At 38.8% G+C, this 22,648-nt stretch overlaps 1 protein-coding gene across 4 annotated transcripts in view; it reads right to left on the bottom strand.

The window, feature by feature from the left end:
- LOC111869233 (calcium uptake protein 1 homolog, mitochondrial) overlaps positions 1 to 20,658 on the bottom strand; it is a 41,985-nt gene extending 21,327 nt beyond the window's left edge. The window contains exons 1-7 of one of the 4 annotated variants that reach the window (XM_023860594.2): positions 20,547 to 20,658; positions 19,454 to 19,715; positions 16,445 to 16,622; positions 15,870 to 16,029; positions 7,494 to 7,531; positions 4,456 to 4,467; positions 972 to 1,086 (exon numbers count right to left, since the gene is read on the bottom strand). In XM_023860594.2, coding sequence (XP_023716362.1) covers positions 972 to 1,086; positions 4,456 to 4,467; positions 7,494 to 7,531; positions 15,870 to 16,029; positions 16,445 to 16,622; positions 19,454 to 19,698 — 748 coding nt within the window. In that variant the 5' untranslated portion in view covers positions 19,699 to 19,715; positions 20,547 to 20,658. Of the gene's footprint in view, positions 1 to 971; positions 1,087 to 4,455; positions 4,468 to 7,493; positions 7,532 to 9,813; positions 9,980 to 15,869; positions 16,030 to 16,444; positions 16,623 to 19,453; positions 19,716 to 20,546 lie in introns of all 4 variants that reach the window. The other 3 variants (XM_023860593.2, XM_023860595.2, XM_023860596.2) reach the window with 3 other exon arrangements.
- Positions 20,659 to 22,648: the final 1,990 nt, after the last annotated feature.

Raw genomic sequence — 22,648 nt, 5'->3', positions numbered from 1 at the left:
GGACAAACGAACTAAGCTAATGAAAATGGATATGAGATTTGATCTTAGAGAGACAGGATGGGATGGTATGGATTGTATAGATCTGGCTCAGGACAGAGACCAATGGAGGGCTCTTGTGAACACGGTGATGAACCTTCGGGTCCCACAAAATGCTGGGAAATTCTTGAGTACCTGCAGAATTGGTGGCTCCTCCAGAAGGGCTCAGCTCAATGAGGGTCACTTTTTGGAACTGGAGTATGGTTTCGGGTTAATTCTGAAAAAATGGCATAGAAGATGGAGGAGGAAGCATTTTTTTGAATTGTGTACTTTCTAGCCTGTGGCTGATGCAACAGAGATAAGGACAGGTATTAGCAGGTCTCTCTGTTCCTGTTACACAATAACCACATTAAAGATTGAAAATGCTAATTTAATTAAACATAATTTATGTTGGTACATGAAATCAATATTGTCAGCAACAGCTGTACAGGGGATTAGAGATAAGCTCCACACATTCTAAAGCCTCAGCCCATTGGAAGTGAAGGGTAAGCATCATGATCTGGCCACTTTACTCCCAGAGAAAGGGTCCCAGTACCAAGACACATGCTAGGGCTGGTCTGGATGTAGTTCACTTTCAGTTAATATTCGTAAGAACAAGTTGCAAGTTACTGCTGTTACCACTGGACAGCATTCATGTAAAAGATCTCAAAGATTACTTTTCCATATTTCACAATGAACAGCCTGATAATCTCTCAAATTTCACACCTGTCTATTGCAATTTCTCGTTTAAAGATCTAAGCGATTTATGTGTTGTGCATATTCTACATTCTAACAAATCTTGGCTATTTTAAAAGCGAGGAGCAAGAAACACCAGATACTGTAAGCAGCCATTTGGGTCTTCTTTAATTGTCCAAATTACAGAATTGGAAGCCACTGACTCCAATTATAAAATGTAATCATGCATGCAACACTACAGGAAAGAAGATCTAACTTACTGCACAGGACCGTGAGGAGAAAGATGTAATCAGAGAATGTGATGAGGCCTGAACTTCCAAGTTTATAGAATATGCTGTCCTCATCAAGGGCAAGCTCCAGCTTCACGTGGACATTCTGATAGGATAGATATAGATAACACAGCATTAAGTATCCATCTCTTATGGTAATCAATGTTTAATGTATGCAAAAATTGATCTTACATCTATGTATCTTCATAAGTTTAAAGTGAGAACATAACTGACGCCAACATTACTTGGATGACAGTCTATTGCTATGAACTTGTAAGGTATTGTTCCTTCTCCCTCCCTTCATCCCCCCCTTCTCTCTCTCTCTCTCTCTATATATATATATTACCAAAAAGAGATGGATATTTCTCACATAACAAGACTTCCTTTACTACATACCACAAAAAGGCATTAAACACTTTGTTTTGTTAAAACCAAAACAAAAGAATAGGACTGATAATTACCTGAAAATAAAATATGATGTGAAATCACAAAATATATCTAATTTATTGCACCAAATATACTCACATGGCAATTTCGTATTATTTTAGCACAAGAAAGTATATGAGCAAAATAAATCACAGCAAACAAGCTGCAAGTGATTTTTACTGATAATTCTTTGAACAGATTTCAAAATAGGGATACAGGAGAATGTCACAGATTTTTTTTTAACAAATCTCCAATTAATCTAGCAATTTCAAAAATCAAATACATCATACTGAATATTGAAAGCAACAAGAACTGTACAAGAACAAATAATGAAACCCAACAAAGACTTCTATGTGAAACATGAAATATTTTAAACACTGCATAATTATACCATAACCTATAAATATGTTATGCAACCAGAAACAAACAGATCACTGCCCTATAATTGCTACAGGCTCTGTTAGCCACAACAAACTATTCTATACAAAAACTTTACTCTATTAGCAGATATCAAGTAAATGACTAACTTAGAACAAAAACTTTATGTTAATATGTTAAAAATTTACTGCTGCATGTTTCTGTAAGTCTACATCCATACTTGAGAGTGCCTGCAGCTTCTCAAAATAGATGTGGATTTCCACTGCTTCTGCAATCAACAGCTTACATATATAGGGATAAGGAATTGTGTCTGAGATCTTCAGAATTACTACTCTCAGTAATGGGTTCTGTTCCTGAGCTCATTTGTACAATCACAACTCGTAATTTAAACAGAACAGTATTCTACTGTAATAGCGCAAAGATTAAGGATAATTCTCATGGATGAATGTGCCAAATCAAAAGATACCATTGTTTCTGAACTGCCTGACTAAAGGTCTGATATAGTCGAGGAGGAAACATTACTATCAGAAGTCTTACGGCTGATAACTGAAAATAACCTGGCACCAAATGTCACAACAGCACTCAGAATGTTCACATGGAATACAGAACAATGGGCTAGAAACTTCTACAATTATATGTATTAAGCAATGGAAGTTAAAATATGTTAAGAAACAGCAGTGCTGAATCTCCTGGTTCTGTGTTACTTTAATAAAACACTACAGAAAGAACAATAAATGTCAGCTTCACGTAGCACCAAAAGTAATGTGCACTTTAATATTTATTTTATATATTGACTGAAATGTTTTATTTTATGCTTACATAATAATTAAAAAAACTGATGCACACCTGATTTTAAAATATTTATGCAGCTAAAAATGACACATTCTTTTAAATGTGTTGAAGAAACTCAGAGAAGTTATTAGAATCAAGTTCTATTTGTTTATATTATGTATTGTTATAATAATTTCCGGTAACATAAACTACAAACATGACACATAACATTATTAACCACAGTTTCAACTGCAATGACTATATAAATGATCAAAGTATCCAAAGTTCCAGAATTCTGTAAATCTAACATGAAACCAGGACCTACAATGGGATGTGAGGTTCTCACTGTGGTGAGTGTCAAAATTATGGTCTTTTGGAATGTGTCCCTGTGTGGTTTGGTAGACAGGTACCAGTGCTTTGCTGCCCCCATCTTATATCCTGAAGATGGGGGCAGGAGGTTCTTAAAAATGTTGGTACTATCTTCCAGACTACACATCACCACTTACTTCCCAGAGGATATTTATTACTTCCTGCTACCAGTACCATGGCTTCATGGTCTAAACACTGAACACTTACAACATACACCAAACTCTCCATTATCTGGCACATGTGGGGTAGTGGAATACTCCAAAACTTTTAAAAGACCCAATTCTCTCTCGATTTTCACCCTTTTCAAGTCTTTCACATACTTATATTTTCAATTTCATTGTTTTAGATCTTGAATGGAAGTCTTCTTAGAGGACATGGTGGACTGATGGGCAAAACATATTGGATATACTGTATGTAATAGGATCACAAATTTAAGTAGCTCCATGGGTCATTACAAGTGCAATGGTGCCTCTGTCAACACACATCACTGGCAGGGAGCAAACATGACAAATGCTGCTAGTGACAGCAGGGAAAACTACCGTATGGTGGGTTAGCAAACGTGAACTGCAAATTTGTTCTTGAAGTAAATTTATAATGGTAAATTTTCTTGAAAACTTTAGCAGGCTGCATGAGAATTCTGGATGCTTGGATACTGTGCAGCTGAGAGTTTACTGCTGTTATAAATTTGAACTTTTAAACTGAAAAGTGTTCTGGTCAATGGCAATGTGCTATAAAAAAGAAAAAATACATGGCATGCACTGAAAGATTCATCTCCACAACAAACAAACCCTTGCCTCTACTGGGATGCAGATATGTTGCCAGAGTAGTGAACCTACACTAAACTTCTACTAGTGCACTGGCCTGCAAGCAGTTAGCACAGACTGCCCAGCAGAGAATGTACAAAGTCCCAAGTTGCATACATAGACAAATATACGTTTACTGGTTTTATGTTGCACACTGTCTATAATGACACATAAATCAATCTATTACACAAACATTTAAATTCTTGCCTCAGGTCTCTATACATGGGTATACTTTATGTTTTACAGGTTCAATTTATTTTGTGAATTACTTACATAACCTAAAGATGTCACATTATTCTACAGTCTGTGTTGTTAATTTACATATATTACTTACATCCATTAACTACATTCTGAGAAATTTGAACATTTAGTGTAACTAATAATCATGAATAGGCAAAAACCACTATCATGGTACTAAGGCAATTATATTTTCCATAATTGGCATCTGTGAATCTTTTTATGCTACATGTAATGCCGTACATACAGCATGTTAAAAGGATTAAATTAAAAGGCAAGTGTCATTTCAAATTATTGTTTCCCCACTGATTTCTTGTACCAGTGTATTAACTAATCCGCTTTCATTTACAATGTGAATATATCTGTAAATGTATGTGAACTGGGACCTGCATCTGTGTATTTGTATAAGCATGGTATAAATTCTGTGAAGTATTTATTTAAGCCATACCAAACCATGCGGATATAAAAGAGTGAAATTTCACAATAAATACCTCATCATGATTCTGCAAAAGTACAGAGAGAAAGAGTAAGGAGAAGAACAGATAATAATATAACAGTGAATACATAAAACAGAGGCAAGATAAATTTCAAGTACAGTATAGAGCACAATAGGGCCAACTGATAGTGTACTTACAAGCAAAATGGGCCACAAGAAAAAAACAATGCAGATCAATTTATGGAGATGCCTGATAAGCAAAATATTTTAATTTGAGCTCAATACTAATGCCTCATGAGATGACTTACACACTTCAAAGGAACAAATATGGTTTATAAGACATCAGAAATGTAGAGCACAAACACTTGACAGGTCAAACCAATAGTCTTTGGTTTAATTTGTAAAATATGGTCCACATGGTGACCAGCTTTATTTAAAAGCTTACAAGCACTGACAGGGATATCAAAGATTCCTAACAAATGAACCAATGAAGACATTTACATAAGAAATAAAATATTGTGTACTCCCAGTTATCTATGCTAATGAAGGAGAAAAATGTATGGACAATAGAAACAAAGACAATTCATCGTGATTAAGAGAGATTTTGATTTAATTATCTTCCAAACTGCAAGATCTATGGAAAAAGTGCATGTAAAATGTGTTTAATTTTTTTGTTGACTTTTGTTGAAAACATTTTTGCTTGATATTTAGCTAGTTAACTAACTTAATGGAGCTGAGCCCTTCTTGAGAAGCTGCCAATTGTGTAGCTACTCATGAACTTCCCAGCATTTTATGGAACCCAGAGGTTCATCATCATGTTCATAAGAGTCATCCACTGGTCCCTATCATCAGCTACATTGATCCAGTCCATACCATTCCACCCTATCTTAGATCCATTTTCATATTATTTGCCCACATACATCTTGATCTTCCTAGTGCTCTCTTTCCTTCTGGCTTTCCATCAATATCCTACATGCATTCCTCTTCACCCACATTCGTGCTATATAGCCTACCCACCTCATTTTCCTAGATGTGATCATTCTAACTATACTTCACGAAGAGTATACAAATTATGAAGCTCCTCATTACAGTTTCCCCAACCTTCAATCACTTCATCTCTCTTTGTTCCAAATATTTTTTCCTCAGCACCTCTTTAGCTTAGATCATTCATGCAAAGAATCAGTCCAGGTCTGAGGTCCTTTGTGACATTTTGTAATAAGCTTAATTTTATGGTGAGGAGTTCTTAGCCCCATGCCGAACACCAAACCTGGAGGACCACCCCTTGTGGACTGTCCAAGACTGCTTATCCAATATATTTGCAACTGTCCTCCATATCTCAGGGCCAAATCCTCCATCTACAACCTGAGGATGTGCTATGCCGTGATAACAATTGAGATATGCACAGAAGTTCGCGTAGGTTTTCATGTAAAATTCTGTTATCAGATTTCACGAAAATCTGTCTGACAATTTGTTCCATGGGTAAATACAGACAGCATGAACTTAATACTCTCTCTTCACAGTTGCAAACACACCTAATAAAATGCACAATGGATAATTGGGAGTATACTGTATGCAGAATTACACTTCTTATAGAAATGATAATCTACTTCTGAGTAAATGTGTTTTGATTTTAAACTCTCTTTTTACATTTCTTTGTACTTATAAGCACTACCTTATTTCAGTGATAGCAATCTAAGAGCTGTAAGTGCATAACACTGCACAACAAAATAAACAAATTTTTCTCTCCTTTAAAGAAAACAGAAATCTCAACATGCTGAATTTCAATTCAAGTTTGAAAATTCTGTACTGTTAAACATACTGATGGTAAAAGTTGGGATAATCCACGAGTGTTCATACAGTACTGTGTTCACTACAAATGCATTAAAAGGGAAGAGAATTAATATACAAATTTGCTTCATCATTCAGAGTCATAATAATTGTCTCTGGTCATAATTAAACTTTTTCCAAAATACGTAGGAAAGTCAATAAGTAAGTTACAAATGGATATAGAACTTAAACAAATAAGAGTACTGATTTGAAAAATGCTTTTATTTCTCAACATAATCTCCCTGTACATTCAGGCACTTGTCCCATCATTTCACAAGCCCCTGAAAACCAGCAGCATAAAGTTCTTTGGGCTGCTGTCTGAACCAGGCGGTGACTTCCCTTTCTACAGCTTCACCGTCGGGAAAATGTTCAGCCGAAAGATGATGTTTAAGAGGACCGACTCCTACTGTAACATCCTCTGGAAACTTCTCAAGGCCATTCAACGGAAGTGACCAGGACTCCTCACCAAAGGTGTGTTGCTTCTGCATGACAAAGCGCGTCCCCATACTGCCAACAAGACAAATGAGACGCTGCAAAATTTCAAGTGGGAAGTCTTCAAGCATCCTCCGTACAGCCACGGCCTTGCTCCAAGCGACTTCCATTTGTTCGGCCCTCTTAAACATCATCTTTCAGCTGAAGATTTCCCTACGACGATGAAGCTGTAGTCACCGCCTGGTTCAAACAGCAGCCCAAAGAATTTTATGCTGCTGGTTTTCAGGGGCCTGTGAAACGATGGGACAAGTGCCTCAATGTACAGGGAGTTTATGTTGAGAAATAAAAGCATTTTTCAAACCAGTACTCTTATTTGTTTAAGTTCTATATCCATTTGTAACTTACTTATTGACTTACCCTTGTATGAAATATTAAACAAAGTTTAAAAATGCTGTTTATGATGACATATGTTTACCGGGTGAGGCCCAAAACTGAAGTCTAATAAATCTGTGGCTATTTAAAAACAATTAAATTGTTAAGAAATTGATCTGCATTGACTGACTAAATTCAGAGAATATATGAACTGCCAAGCACCAGATACCAGACCAATATTGTACCTAGGACATAGAGTAAAGCAAATATTTACGAAAGTTACTACAGTTTTATCGCTTTCATCATAAGTTGAAAGCTTAATTTGAGTGTGAAGAGATTAAATTTAGTGTTAATTTCTTTTATAACTCAAAAGTTATTATATCAGATTTTAAGATTCAAATAATCTGTTGTAAATTCTATTTATGTATTTATTTACCAAAAATTCTGACAATGGATACCCACCTTAGGATCATATCTCTTGTACTGGTCGAGCCCCAGACCTGCAAAACAAGATCAATATGAAGATCAGCACAGTAACATACACACACACACACACACAGAAAAATCACTGAGTACATCACATATGCTGACTACACTGCCTCTTTACAATATTTATTGTACCTCAAGTGTGACACGGAGTATGCCCTACTAAGTTGAAGAATCTTACTACTCTAGCTATGTCTGCCTTGGACAGTGAAATCCTGTTCCCTCTGAGTACCTCCTGAGCACGTGCACTGTGTACACACTAACAGCAGTACTGTCAAATGCTTACAGCAAACAGTACTTTATTGGAGGCACAAACTGTAATAAAATATTTACTGTGTAAACCGATCATTTCTTTCATGATTATGGCACAGAAAGAATGAGCTTGCTGTTGCAGCTCACTCCATGATAATTTGTCACATACTGACTGTGCTTCTTATATACCCATGGGGCTCCACTTCACTGACCCACCAACCTAATCACCTCTGCTATGAACAGTGAAGTGGCAACAAAAGCTGCAGATGCTAGAGGCAATCAATTTAAGATTTAACTGCCTATTCTGTCTAATCATCATCTGTAGTCTTGAAAGTCTGAACTATGTGCTGATAATGACCCTGAATGGAAGAGAAGTGAGACAGCCACAGAGTTTATATAAGAAAGCAGAACTATGATTAATTTTCAATGACAGGAAATAATCCAATGTAACTTCTTTGTTTCAACTAAAAAACTCCCTTCACTTGATGCTGTCAGTTTGCTAAGTGACAAAACTCTCAACTGTGTTGCACAGACAATTATGAGGACATCACAATCTACTATATGGGACCAATCTATACAATCAGCTACACAAAAATGGACAGCTGACACAGGATGAGTCCAACATCAACAAGCATAAATACATAACATAAAACAGATATTACATCAAAGAGCTAGACCAGTACACTACTCCTGACTCTACTTGAAACATAAATAGAAGTATCAGACGTAACTTTACATAACGTCAATGAACTATTTCCTTTTTTCATTCTTCTCTGTTTCCATTCTTAAGACAATCATTTTGTTTTGGCTTGTTTCTTCTACAATAAACTTCAACCTCCTTTTACAAGGTCCTGTACTAGTTTTGTATTCTATGACGAAACGTAACAGGTTAATTTCTGAGAGATTTATCTGAATATGACATACTCATAGATACATATAGTACAAAATATTTTTTATTCATTTTCCTAGATTCATATCAACATTTTGGCATTTGCATCACTAGATCTAAAACCTGAAATCAAACTAGAGAAGTTAATAGTCATATAGGTAGTTCTGTGCTCATGTTTAATCAGCATTACCATCAACAATTAGAAAAACACAGTTAAAACTAAAAGAAATAAAAAGAGTAATGCCTCTTTCTGTAACTTCATTCGGTTTGTATGTGGACAATTCAACTGTACTTAGGAACTCTGTGCTACAACAGGAAGTGAGGTTAGTCATATAATATCATTTCATATTTAGAGGAAAGACAATGAGGGCCTGGCACCTTTCTAGCCTCCTCACAATTTACTTCAACTATTAAAATCTATCGACTTAACTGTAAATGGTTCTCTGTGACCTACAACACAAACATAAAAATAAGAAGTACACTTCAGCGTGCACCATGATTGTATAAGAGTTCCCTGAAAATTGTTGAGCCATTCGATGGATGAGTCAGGCACAAACAATTCCCACCAAGTTGGACCAAAGAGGTTCAGACCATCAGTGGGACTTACACACCCACAGCCTGAACACATTACAAATATAACTCACCCACACTGCAGACAATGCTAGAAATGCTGCCCATTGTGTAAAAACTTCCCATTCATGCAATGAAGGTGTTCTTTTGAAACACAGTAAACTTGAAAGCTGAAACACCAGCTTTCTGCCAATTCAATCCAAGGATTTTCAAAAAGAATGTTGGAACTTAGCACCAATTTATCTAATTTCCCATCATTGGGCATTCAACATTCTAATTCTGTTTTCTATTTTACTCTGTTTCCAAAGAAGAATTTCAGTGTATATATGTAAAGCTTTTACTGAGGTGCCAGGAATGCAAGCAGAACTATGGTGCACTCCAGCATCCGCTGTAATCTCAGTAAGTTTTATTTAATGTGATTAGGCAGTAGGCTTGCCAGTTCTGCTGGTAGTCTCAATCCCTAGAGTCAAAGCTGATGAAATGTGAGTACAACTCTTCTGCCTAAGTAGCTCAAGTGATCTGCAGGGAGCCCTCAGATGACTGCACTGCACATACTGTATGTCGTAAGTATTCTTAGTCTTTTACCATCAGGTTGCTTTATCCCAGGTGTCATAGACCTCAAGAAATCATCAGGAGTCATGAAAACTTCATGACTCTCTCCACTTGGATGTGCCACTTGCAAAGTAGCAAAGTACCGGAACACTTTGTCAGGGGTGGAGTATTGACGTATACGGTTTTCATACTCCATGATCTGTTTGAACAAGCAGCAAGCAGAAGCAAGGTTGGATCATTAATGCAGGAGGTACATGTTAAACAGTGGTTATGTGGGACAACTGGTCACTGCAGAATCATATGTACACACACATCAACCCTTCAGAGCACAGTGGCTACCTTATGTTATTAACATTGCAGAAACTTTGCACTGTGCACACAGTGTATTTGTGTGTTTTGTACTGTTTTCACAATAACCAGCAATTATTTCGCTAAATAGGAATAACCAACTGGGTCTTTGTAATGAGGATGCAGTGTGTTTTCTCTGAGGCAGATATTGAATTCGTAAATATTATCCAGGTGACCTTCATGCTTCAAAGGGCTAATATTGAACTCCTGCTTGCTGGATATCAGTTAACTGGATGACAGTTATTAAGGGCAGTGTCATGGCATATGGTAAGACAACACAGTGACACATGATCAGCAAATTTCAGCTAACTGAATAACTGAAAAAATGTAAAAATGCTGAGTAGGACTGAAATACAAAAAGCCAGAACAATCCCGAATGCCAGAAATTATACAAACATTCCTGCTGCCAGATGAACCCATGAACTATGAGGGGCAGTCAAATCAAAATGGGTCAGAAGCCAAAATATATTAAAGAACATTTCTTACCTCAGAAGTAATCTCCAAAACTGTTAATACATTTATCCCACTGGGAGATAAGATGGTCAATCCCACCCTTGAAAACGCTTGTGGGCTGTCTACAGAACCATGTCTTTGTCCGATGCAAACCGATGTCCACGAATGCCTCCCTTCAAGTCTCCAAAAATGTGTAAATCACATGGGGAGAGATCTGGGCTGTAGGGGGGATGTTGAAGCACTTCCCAACCAAATCTCTGTAGCGTATTCCTCACAGAGTTGGCAGTGTGGGGGCGCGCATTATCATGAAGAAGGATAACGCCGTTCGATAGCATTCCAGGGTGTTTTGACTTTATGGCACGTCTCAGTTTCTGCAAAGTGTCTTCATAGTGCTGTGCACTGATTGTGGCCCCAAACTCGAGAAATTTGACAAGCAGAGGGTCCTTGCAGTAGAAGTGAAGAAGAACGTCGTTATCACTTTACCGGAACTTGTGTGTAGGGCTTTGGATTTCTTCGGTGGGGGAGAATTCACGTGTTTCCACTGTTGACTTTGCCGTTTGCTCTCGGGTTCAAAATGGTGGCACCAAGTTTCATCCCCAGTGGCAATATGGGACAGAAAAGCGTACTCTTCCTCATGGGATTGTTGCAAGTGACCCAGTGATGTAGCCATTCTCTGAGTCTTCTGTTCCTCCATGAGTTGATGTGGAACCCACTGCACGTAGATTTTGCGGTACAGCAGATGCTTTGTCACAATGGCGTGTATGGAACCATGACTTATTCCCATCAAAAGACTAATTTCTTCCACAGTGATCCACTGGTTTGCCCAGATATGACCATCCAACGCAGCAACATCAGGAGTGATGACACGATGAGCCTGTCCTGGGCGAGCATCATCTTGCAGTGACACACATCCCTCTCGCAATCTCTTATGCCATGCCAGCACACACGAACGTGACATGCTGTGTTCGCCGTAAACAACAGACATGCAACAATGAATTTCTCATCTTCCTACTCCTTCAACGGCCATGCCACAGCTCAAGTGGTTAGTTGCTGGCACCCCACCGCAGTGGCCTGGATTCGATCCCGGGTCTGGTCAAGTGGGATTTGTGGTGGACAAAGTGACGCTGGGGCAGGTTTTCTCCAAGTACTTCGGTTTCCCCTGCCAATCTTCATTCCACCAATTGCTCCACAATCACCCTTACCTATCATCTGAGGCTAGTACAATAGGCCAGAAGTGGCCGCAGTACAAGGGACTTAGTCCCACCACACTAGTAATTAAAAAAAATACTCCTTCAGCAGTCAAAAAGTGCACTACACTTCGCTGTTCTTCTTTACCTGCCTCCACTACTGATGTTGGATGACCACAAATAGTGCTAACATTACTTCCAGCACAATAAACAAATCACTAGTGTGCAAGGGCACATTGTCACTGTGCTTTCCCGAGTTCATACCGTAAGCAAATTCCAGTGTTACCAAATTGCACACCATGTGAGTTACACATGGTGACCCATTTTCATTTGACTGCCCCTTATACAAACACTTTGCACAGTTTGTTGGTATCACACAATTTATATTTCACAGTTCCATAAGACCAAAGCCGCTACAGAAATGCCAAAAGTCAAATTCTGACCTAGTGACATGTGCGTCAACTGTCTGCCATCATATTCTGACCGAGATGTGATAAAAAATGTTTCAATGTAAAATGCAGGTTATGAATCATTATGGACAGCTAATGAAAATAAGATTTTGATGGAGGCAGGGAACATAACATTAAAACTAAGGAATACAAACATGGCACATACACTGTTATATGAGAAGAGAAAACAAGCTGTCTGAAAATCTACACTAAAACAGTGCTCAAACAGGGCTGCTGATGGAAAGGGCACAGGATTTTTAGTTATGGTTTGCAAAGCATTTTCCTGCAAATAAGCTGGAAGTTCATACAAATTCAAGTTAGTTAGTTTTATGCAATACTACAGCACCGAACAGCTCAGCCAGCTCCTAGGTCATATTTAAGTTACAGTACAAGCATTACACCTCATTATAAGAGTCATAGCCTGTCCTGCCATTTATAAGTACATTAGATTGCAACCAAAGCTTAGAAATGTACAAGAAATACATTTCTCCTGCAGGATAATTTACATAGTAGCATTAATAAACTGCAGGTTACATAATACAGAAACAAACTACAAATCTGATAATCAGATGTACAAGTATCACTCGTCAATTAAAATATTCATCTCTTCAGTCCATGGAATAATATTTAGTGGGCTTCTTGTCACCACAGCATGGCACTTCCTCAGGTAAGGTTACAAGAGAACTGAAAGAGGTCTGTAATGTTTAACCAATGGCTACACCAACTGCTCAAGCAGACACAATCTTCACAGTTCAAGTTCCACTTCACTTCTATGATGCAGTTGTATTACGGCACATGCAAGTGATGAAGCCATGTAAACGAACAAAGCTACTGTACACAGATGAGAGTTTGATGCTATGATAGCTCTTACACCCTGTGCATTTACATACCGACTAATCACTACGAAACCGGAAACTAATTCTGAAGCCATAATAATCCTCCATTTTGACTTCACACAGTAAATAATCACCAAACATTATTACTAAGCTAAAATTAAACTCTCTGACTCTCAGCTCAACCAGCTACTGGACCAGATATGGAGAGCCAGTAGGACGGACTTGAGCTTGTTATGCTGAAAGCTTCTCCACTCTTTGAGGACTGAAGTCAAACTTTACATTTTCTGTGCTTATAGGCCACCAGAACAACTCAGAGTAGAATATCATTATTTTTCACTTGTTCACTTTCTGACAGAGATGAAATCATGTTTCCAAAACTGTCTGTGTGACACTGGGAGAACAAACGCCTAAAATTACCTTACAGATTAATTCCAGACAAATGGAACATTTGAAGTTTTTATGGTGTTCAGTAATCACTCTGATCTTCTGGGTTGTGTAAATATGCAGTCTTGTAGGTGGAGACCAACATTTCAGAAGAACCTGCTGCCTCCATTCTCAGGGATGAAGGGAGCTTAAGGGCTAGATGTCGTCAGGAGTGACATGGGCCATGAAAAGAGCACATACATACATACAGGTGGTCACCTATACAGCATAGGATGAGGAGAGGAAACAGAGCCGTCTGGCCAATAGGAATGATGAACAGAATGTATGAGGAAAATGGGCATATGGGAAGAGAAAGAAAAAGCCAAACAAGTAGGAAAGTAGCACTCTTTGGGGATAGATCACAGAGTCCCATATCAAAAGGAAGTAGTTATCTTGTCTTTTCAGTCAGCCTTCTAATTCCATCCATTAGGGGTGTGATTCAAAGGCTTCTGTGATGTGCTTGGAGAGGAAATGACCCACCTTCAGCTCAAGCTGCCTAATTTACGTCACAACTCAATCCATGTGCCCATGAGAGGAAAGTCTGAAGGATGGTTATTTGAAAGTCAGAGATGTAAAGTTCATAAATAAGGCAGTGTTCATTAATGGAGTATATACAGAACATAAGTCACAGCATCTACAACATCAGAAGATGCTGAATGTGGGCCCACCAAAGGGATCATATTTTGACTAAAAGAAATTTGTGTTAGCGTTGAATATCATATGCCCCTCTACTTGTTGCTACTGACTCAAAACAAAGGAACAAGCTGCATTAATAAAACTCATATATTCCAAGAACTTGTCTCAGAAGAAAAATCCCACCTCTACTGCTGTCCGTGTCAGTTTGTAGATTCCTGCTTGAGAGAGAACTCACACTCTTGATCATGAGCTGCTTACTAAAGATACAAAGGTAGGCAGGCAAATGCACCACTCATATAATGAATAATGAAATACAGTGTGTTTGGAAAGTCACTGTGCATTTATGAAAGGTGTTGGAAGTGATGTCCACGAGCGTTTACACAAGCCTGAGCCCGTTCAATTTTAACTTTATTCATTCTGGTCCTTCACACTAGGTAAATATTATAGAATGACTTGAAAACACCGTCCAGTGTGACTCAATGTATATTTATATGTTTCAGTCAGCTGTGACCATCTTCAGAAGACGGCAACATGTTAAGGAACTACCATTATGAAGATTATAGTACATCAAGTTTTGTATAAAAATTTTTAAAATTTAAAATCTTAAACCACTGAGGTTAGTGTCTTCATGCCTCTTCCGTCAACAGGAGGCTGGAGTGATGCTCCTGTCCTCAGAGGTCCGAGCAGTGTTGTTTTCCACCTTTTTTATATAATTGGTTAAGAATCTGTTTTGTTGTTGTTTCTTTCATTGTGTACTAAGGCATTGTAGAGATGACACATTCTCCACAAATCTCATTCAGAAGTTTCACAGAGTTGTTAGCTGTGCGCACAGCAGCACCATCTTGTTGAAACCAGAGTAGATGATTTCACCTTTCTCATGTAGGCAGACGAAATCATAGAGCACTGAACAGTAACGTTCACTGTTTCTTCAAGAGTTTTAATTGTTTTCGGACCACTTTATGTGCCGTTACAAGCTTCGTACCTTCCTCTTGTACCAACTTGTGCAATGATTTTGATGGACTCCACAGCAAAGAGTAAGAAATGTCCAACTTCTCATCGTTGAGTTTAGATGATCTCCCACTTCATTTGGCTTCTAACACTTCTCAAATCTACGAACTGCATGCGAAGAGGTAAAAGTGTTTCTGGGAATTTTTTTAGCAAATTGCTCCTGCACTAAATGAGTGTACCTATTGCGTTCTCTAAATAAGTTTTTAAAAAGAATAACATGTTCCTCAATTGAGGGGACCATAGTGAGTAAAAAATTAATTAAACAATTAAAACATTTCACCGATACAGCAACTTCAATACTGACAAACAACTGCATAACAACTGTGGTGCAGTGTACCATAGCCTAAGTGCACAGCGACTTTCCGAACGCACTGTACAAGACAGTCCAAATGGCATTATTGTTCTGAATTCATATAAATGGACATAATTTGTATGGTCAATTGATATTTTTTCAGATAAACCCCATGCAGTATAAACACACTGCAAATGAAAGTCAAATCATAGACAATTAACACTTTTTATTTTTGAATGAATATTATGAAGAAACCCGTGATAGGTACACTTGTCTCTGTTAGTGAGGCACATAACATAGGCCTCTGAGAACTTGCATCAAAGACTTCATATTTACAAGAAACCAATATAACATGAGCAATTTCTTTGGATGTCAGCACAAAATTAATACCAGTACAAACAATAAAAATTTCAAGGAGGTAGGACTCTCCATCTGCAAAAAAAAATGTGGAGCTTACCATCTGGCTGTTGCATGCCTGGAGTGATAGCTCGTAAAAAGTCATCTGGAGTCATGAAGATTAGTGTTGTATTCTCAGACATGATCTTAACTGTTGCAAAATACCGGAAAATTTTATCAGGAGTTGAATAGGAACGTATGCGGTTCTCATATTCTATAATCTGTAAACATTGACCATGGTGAAAGAAAGCTACAAAGACAAGATATTTAAACAGAGTTCAAGTGGCATGCTTACTGACAGGTTGGCTGTTGCTGTTCATCTGCTGTGACAGGATTCGTCAAAACTACTGCCAACTACCATAAAAGTGTTGATATCAGCAAGCTGTATCATACATGACTTATTGACTCTTGTTAAGTCTCTCTTCCTTACAACAAGAAAGTCAGTAAGCCTGTGTGAAACCCATGTTATATGTGGGCAATATTATTGTTACAGAACAGATACAAGAAGGTCCTCTATGTGCAAGAAGGGTTACTTCAAATCACTGCACTGATTTTATCTTAAAAAGAGACTTACACAAAAATCAATGAAAGTATAAACATTTATCAGGACACACTGACCAAATGTTATCTGTTTACCTTTCTATCCCTGAAGCCAACTTTCTCTTTCTTCTTTTTCTTTTTCCCATCATCTCCAACATCGTCCCCGGATGCACTCTCCTCAGCCGCTACTTCATGTCCTGTTTGCTGTGCATCTTTACCATTATCAGCCAACTGTGAGACAGCATCTACTTTTGGAAACAATTTCTTCCTCATACTGCAAACAGTCCAATTGCACACACATGCAATTTAACTACCATCCCTGAGTTGCAGTTTACACCAGTGAGATTAATTTCCAAATGAACTTAAATCTATGTACCAAGGAGAATTAATTAAAGCCCCATAGCCGATTTCAACTCTTTACAGAGAGAAAAAAGTTAAAAGAAAATTAATTAACCTTGAGTGTATCTTGAGTGCTTCTGTCGGGACTAGCAACAGTGGAAAGCTGGAGCTGGTCTGTGGGTTTGCTGACTGTAAATGGGCACTGCGAAGCCACTGCACTTCTTGTCATAAGAGAACAGTTGCTGCACTTGTAGTATACTGCTTACAACAAAAGGTTTTTTTTTTTAAATTCGCTTAGTGGGGGGTGGAGTCCAACTGGGTCCACTTGGCACGGCAACCACTGATTGGCCTATTGTAGCCTGCCCCATGTGATTATGATGATGGAGAATTTGGTGGAATGAAGGCTGGCAGGGGAAACCCAAGTACTTGGAGAAAACCCGCTCCAGCGCCCACTTTGTCCACCACAAATCCCACTTGACCAGACCTGGGATCGAACCCGGGCCGCCGCAGTGGGAACAACAAAACAATGACCAACTGACTGACTAACTTCATGGAGCCAAGACCTTATGAAGCCACAAGTCACTCAGATACGAAAGAATTTTCCAAAATTTTAAGGAACCTGAAGGTTCATTATCGTGTTCACAAAAGCATGCCACAGGTCCCTATTCTGACCCCAACGGATCCAGTCCATACCATCCCATCCTACTCTCGAAGAAGCATTTTAATATTATCCTCCCACCTACATCTAGTCTTCCAAATGATCTCTTGTCCCAAAACCATGTATGCATTCCTCTTATACATAATAACCTGTGTTTTTAAAAGATGGTGCTTCTGGAAGCATGCAACCAGAATATAGAAAACAATGCACAATCACCCTCACTGTGAAAACCTGGCTCTCTGACACCACACCTGTATGATATGAATATCTGATCTCTCGAGCATCATTTTGGGTGGTTCCTTCCATACACCAGTAACATTTAAAAGAAAACTAAGTTTGAAAAAAGCAGACTTCTGGGATGTGGCACCATGTAGATGTGGTGTTAACTGACGTTTCGGAGGAACCATTGGGGTCTCCCATAAATATCTATATCCAGGAAGGGGAGGTGGCCCTCAGTTTCAGTCTCCATTGTGAACTGAATGCACCTAAACAGTATCCACCAGTGCATTCAGTTCACAATGGAGACTGAAACTGAGGGCCACCTCCCCTTCCTGGATATAGATATTTACAGGATACCCAACGGTACCAATACAAACCTCTACCTTAATGCTGCGTCNTAAGTTTGAAAAAAGCAGACTTCTGGGATGTGGCACCATGTAGATGTGGTGTTAACTGACGTTTCGGAGGAACCATTGGGGTCTCCCANCCTTCCAACAAGCAAGCTGCACTTTCCACATTGGTGCACAGGGCTGCAGCTCTTTGTGATCAAGAAAGCCTACATGCGGAGTTGGTGGTCCTGGGGGATGTATTCAGGAAGAACGGATACAACAACCGGTAGGTCCACAGAGTTCTCAACCGTCGGCCCAACATCAGCTGGCCTGAAGATAAACCGGGCTCAGTTGCCTTCCTGCCCTATGTTGGGACTATATTCAACCATATCAGCAGAGTGCTGTCCCGGCACAACATAAAATCAGTGGGTCTGCCTCCAAACAAATTATCCAGTTTCCTCCGGCCGGTCAAAGATAGCCTGGGACTTAGGACACCGGGTGTATACAGTAACCCATGCGAGTGCGGCAAGGTCTATATTGGGCAGACGGACCCCTCCATGGACATGTGGTTGAAGGAGCATTAGCGGCACATCAGTCTCGAACATCTGGACAAGTCAGCTGTAGCTGAACACAGTATCGATTTGGGGTACCACATTCAGCTTCAGAATACCTCCATGCTCCCCACCATGACCCGATATATGGATCGCATCATTAGGGAAGCCATTGAGATTGAACTCCATCCTGATAATATGAACAGGGGGAGGGGGGGGTTGTCTCAGCAAGTCATGGAAGCCTCTCATCTGTTCCCTAACCCCCCCCCCCAGGACATGACACCAGATCCACAAGGCCACACACTCCATGACCGACTCACATGGCATCCCCCACCCCAGCTTAAGGGTTAATGCCCTCCCATTAACCTTGCCTGTCTCCCCTGACACAATATTCTATACCTGCTCTAACCTTCCTCCTGCTCCCAGACCTTTCCCCCCTCCCCCTCCACTGATTTCCCATGTAGACTTGTTCCCCCCCTTCCTTCCCTGCTTTCATATAGCTGAGTTTATTTCCAACATTAGTCTGCTTGCACCTGTTCTCACTGTCTCTTTGCTAGCAGACTTTATTTTTCCTTCTACCCTGAAGATGGAGGCGACATGTTCCTCGAAAACGTCGGTTAACACCACATCCCAGAAGACTGCTTTCTTCATAGTCACCACGGTGAAAACGTCAAATCTTACAAAAACTAAGTTTCTTTATATGGTGAGGAAGCATAGCTATCTGCAAACATACATGTACTTTTCCACATCTTTTCACAATGACATTTTCCCCATTTCAGATGCATAAGCAGGCAAAACCCTGTCTACAGAATAGAATATAGGTTATAGTTCATTTTTATGACCATTCTGGTACCCGTAGTCTTGCAATCTTCAGGTCACTTACTCGACAGTTTTCAAACAACCTCATTAGAACAGAATCTGACTGTACTCGTAGTGTACACAACCACTGTGTTCACAGATTTTTACCAGTACTTCTTAAAGCTTTGGAATCTTAAGTCACTGTACCCACCCTTTCCAATCCATTGCCAGTCCTATGAATCCAAGGAAAACAAAACTGTACCACAATTTTGTAAATAGGGGCATTGGCTCTGGCTTGTGGCCAAAATTCTTAAAATGCCTTCTCGTCTGCTTGTTGTAGGGTCGACACTGTTCATCATCATGTAAATAAGATGGCAGCTGGGGTACTGTTCTCCACGTTGTCAATGCCGCATTCCTAATTTGCACCACTTGTGATAAAGCACGTCTTCTGTACATTTCAGTGATTAATTAACCTGTAAATAACAGAAAGTCTGTGCACTTCTACTTATTACAAAATGTCTAGTCATTCAATACAGTTCCAACCTCACAAATCCAGCATGGCCTGGCACTAGCCACCATCCTGCAACAATATTAAACTCTTACTTAAAATAAAATTTGTCATACATATTTTTCTTCCCTTCGATTTCCTTATACAAACACCATAAAACAAGCATGTCCAACACGTCAATCGCGGGACAATTTTTGGTCGATCTCATAGGCCTATAGGGAAATTATACATGAAAAGCATGTAAATTCAATTGTAATATCATTTGATTACATTAAGATTTTGAAGGGAAAATACTGCTTTTACAACAAACATCATGTGTCGTGCTATTTTTACCAATATTTTTGCTTAAAGCGAGGTACGACAATAGGAGGGGGTGGTAGATCACTGGCAGTTTTGACACTAAAAAAGTCGATCACAACCTGTTTGAAGTTGAACATGCCTGCCATAAAACATTAAGTTATGAAGGTTAATTTAGGTGTTTTTGTACTGTAATATACTGCTCACCCGTGGTTCAAAAATTTCTGTTTGTAATAAATGATGCAAATCATGTACTAGTCTTTTGTCGAATCCATAAGCTAATGTAATTATTTAATATTCAGTGCTATAAATACTGAATACTTAAATAAGGTTAATGAAATCTCATATCAGAAAGATATTTTTGACTTCTACTTTACATTTCCGACGAAAAATTATACTGGCGGTTTTATTGTAAAACTGCTTTATAAGCCAACGAATCGTCCAGTGCAAAATCTTGAATTGGAAGTAAAAACATACAGCGTCGTGTTGGCTCACTTACCTCCTACAAAAAGATTCCTTCAACATTTCACAAGCTCTAAATCACACACCTTCTCAGACATCTTTTTACGTCCACACTTCCACACGTTCTTCACGCTGGACGCAATCGATCAATTGAGTAACACGAATTATGGATCGACTCGAATGTCCCTAACAATCGAATTATGAAAATTTTGCCGCCAATCTGCTACGGCTACCGTGTAATCCAGCAGACCCAAACGACGGCATGACATTAAGAACTTTTGAAATAGGTGGAGGTGATGGGTTCGCTACACGCCATAACTATATACCCTCACGTATTGAACCATTTGATGCTCTACGTGTACGCTAGCCACTAGAGCCAATAGATTCACTGTACCTGCTGACAGATAAGTCACCAGTGATCGTACTGAATATAACACCTCAGCACTTGGTCCACTACACTTTTCTAAGAGGGCTGTCACATTACTCATTAAAATAGGCACCTTAAAATTAATCCTGCTCTATAAGAGAAGTCTGTATATTGACTGGCTACGGGGTGGATGACCGAGGGGTTGGAGTTTGAGTACCAGTAGGGCCAAGAATTTTCTCCACATCATCCAGACCGTCTCTGGGGGTCCACCCAACCTCCTACCCAATGGGTATGGGGGGCTCCTTCCCAGAGAAGCTAGTGATGTGAATGAAATGTACCTGGAGAATCTAGACAAAATAGCTAAGAGGGTAGATGATGACAATGATCCAGACCTGATGTTTCTGCGAAGTTTACTACCTTTGATAAAGCAACTTTCACCACTTAAAAATTTAAAGAAGTTAGCAGTTTGCTAAAACAAAAATTACATTTCAATCAAAATTATCCGTATCACACTCGCATGTTGTCTGCCACCTCAAGTTTCCAATCCATATTCCCCTGGTACAAATTCTTATCAATCTGCCCTTACTCTGACTCCAACATTCAACCATGACCATAATCCTCCTATAAACGATGTTACTTTTCAGATGTGAAAATGCAAATGCAGAAAATATTGAGCAATTAATACAAATGATGGCTTGTTATGCTACATTACTCTTCAAATGTAAAAAATCTGACGAATTTAAAATGATAAAATTTCTGTTTTTCAATCTTATTTGTTCTCTTACCTTAAAAATATTGCCAGCCTGTTCTGAAGAAATGGCTTCCCTGTAATTTGTTCTTTGCTTACTCACTTCATCAACAATCATACTGTGCAACGTGAAAAAGATGTTAGAGCTCATTCTGAAGTAATTGTAGAATTTATTTTCGTTATTTAATAAGTCCAGAAATAGATGACTGAATGATCCGAGCATAGGTCGTTTCATATTTATAGGATGTACCCAAAATCTATATCGCTGAAGTCTTAGTCTTCTCAACCGTCAAATTATTATTGCACTTAATACGACATCCATCTTCAAAGATACTTTCTAAAAGACTGGCGATGATTTGACTTATTCAGTGTGAAAGCTATTGACTGGTTTGACTTGACTGATCTAGACATGACTGCACTGGATGTGATGGGACTGGCTTGGTGTCAAACGGGCCGTAGTCAGCGCAGCAAGCATAGAGACTGAAGAATCTCCACTGTTAGAAACCATCATCATGAAACAACCAGTGAAGACAGAGAATTTATGTGTTCTGTAGTTACAGTGGTTTGGAGTGTGTAATTTAGCGAGACTGCTACACTTGCAGCGTTAAAATCTATCAGGAAACGACTAGTGGAGATTGTAACAGAGAACACTAGTCTGTGTGTGGCAATGATTTGTGAAGTGTGTATAAGTGGTCAATAAATCGAATCATCAGTCAAACCACACCTATAGTCATTCCATCATTTGACAATAATTTCTGTACTGTCACAGTGAACCTAAACAATTTTCAGGGTAAAACTTAGCATATTTTTACTTTTTTTACATGTGTATTTCCATTATATTGACCAGACTGCATACAAACTGATTCAAATGTTGGCTAAACATGGTGATTAATTTTCTCAGTGGCATATATAAAGTTCTAAAATTTTCTTATGAAACCCACATTTGATAAGGGATACTTTTAGAGATCTTTTCAGCAGATCAGACTTTGGTTTTTAACTCTAGTCATCCCAGAAATGCTAGTTT

This window comes from Cryptotermes secundus, unplaced genomic scaffold (assembly GCF_002891405.2).
Source record: "Cryptotermes secundus unplaced genomic scaffold, Csec_1.0 scaffold3042, whole genome shotgun sequence".
NCBI classification, from domain to species: domain Eukaryota; kingdom Metazoa; phylum Arthropoda; class Insecta; order Blattodea; family Kalotermitidae; genus Cryptotermes; species Cryptotermes secundus.
This window is presented reverse-complemented; position numbering and strand designations above follow the sequence as displayed.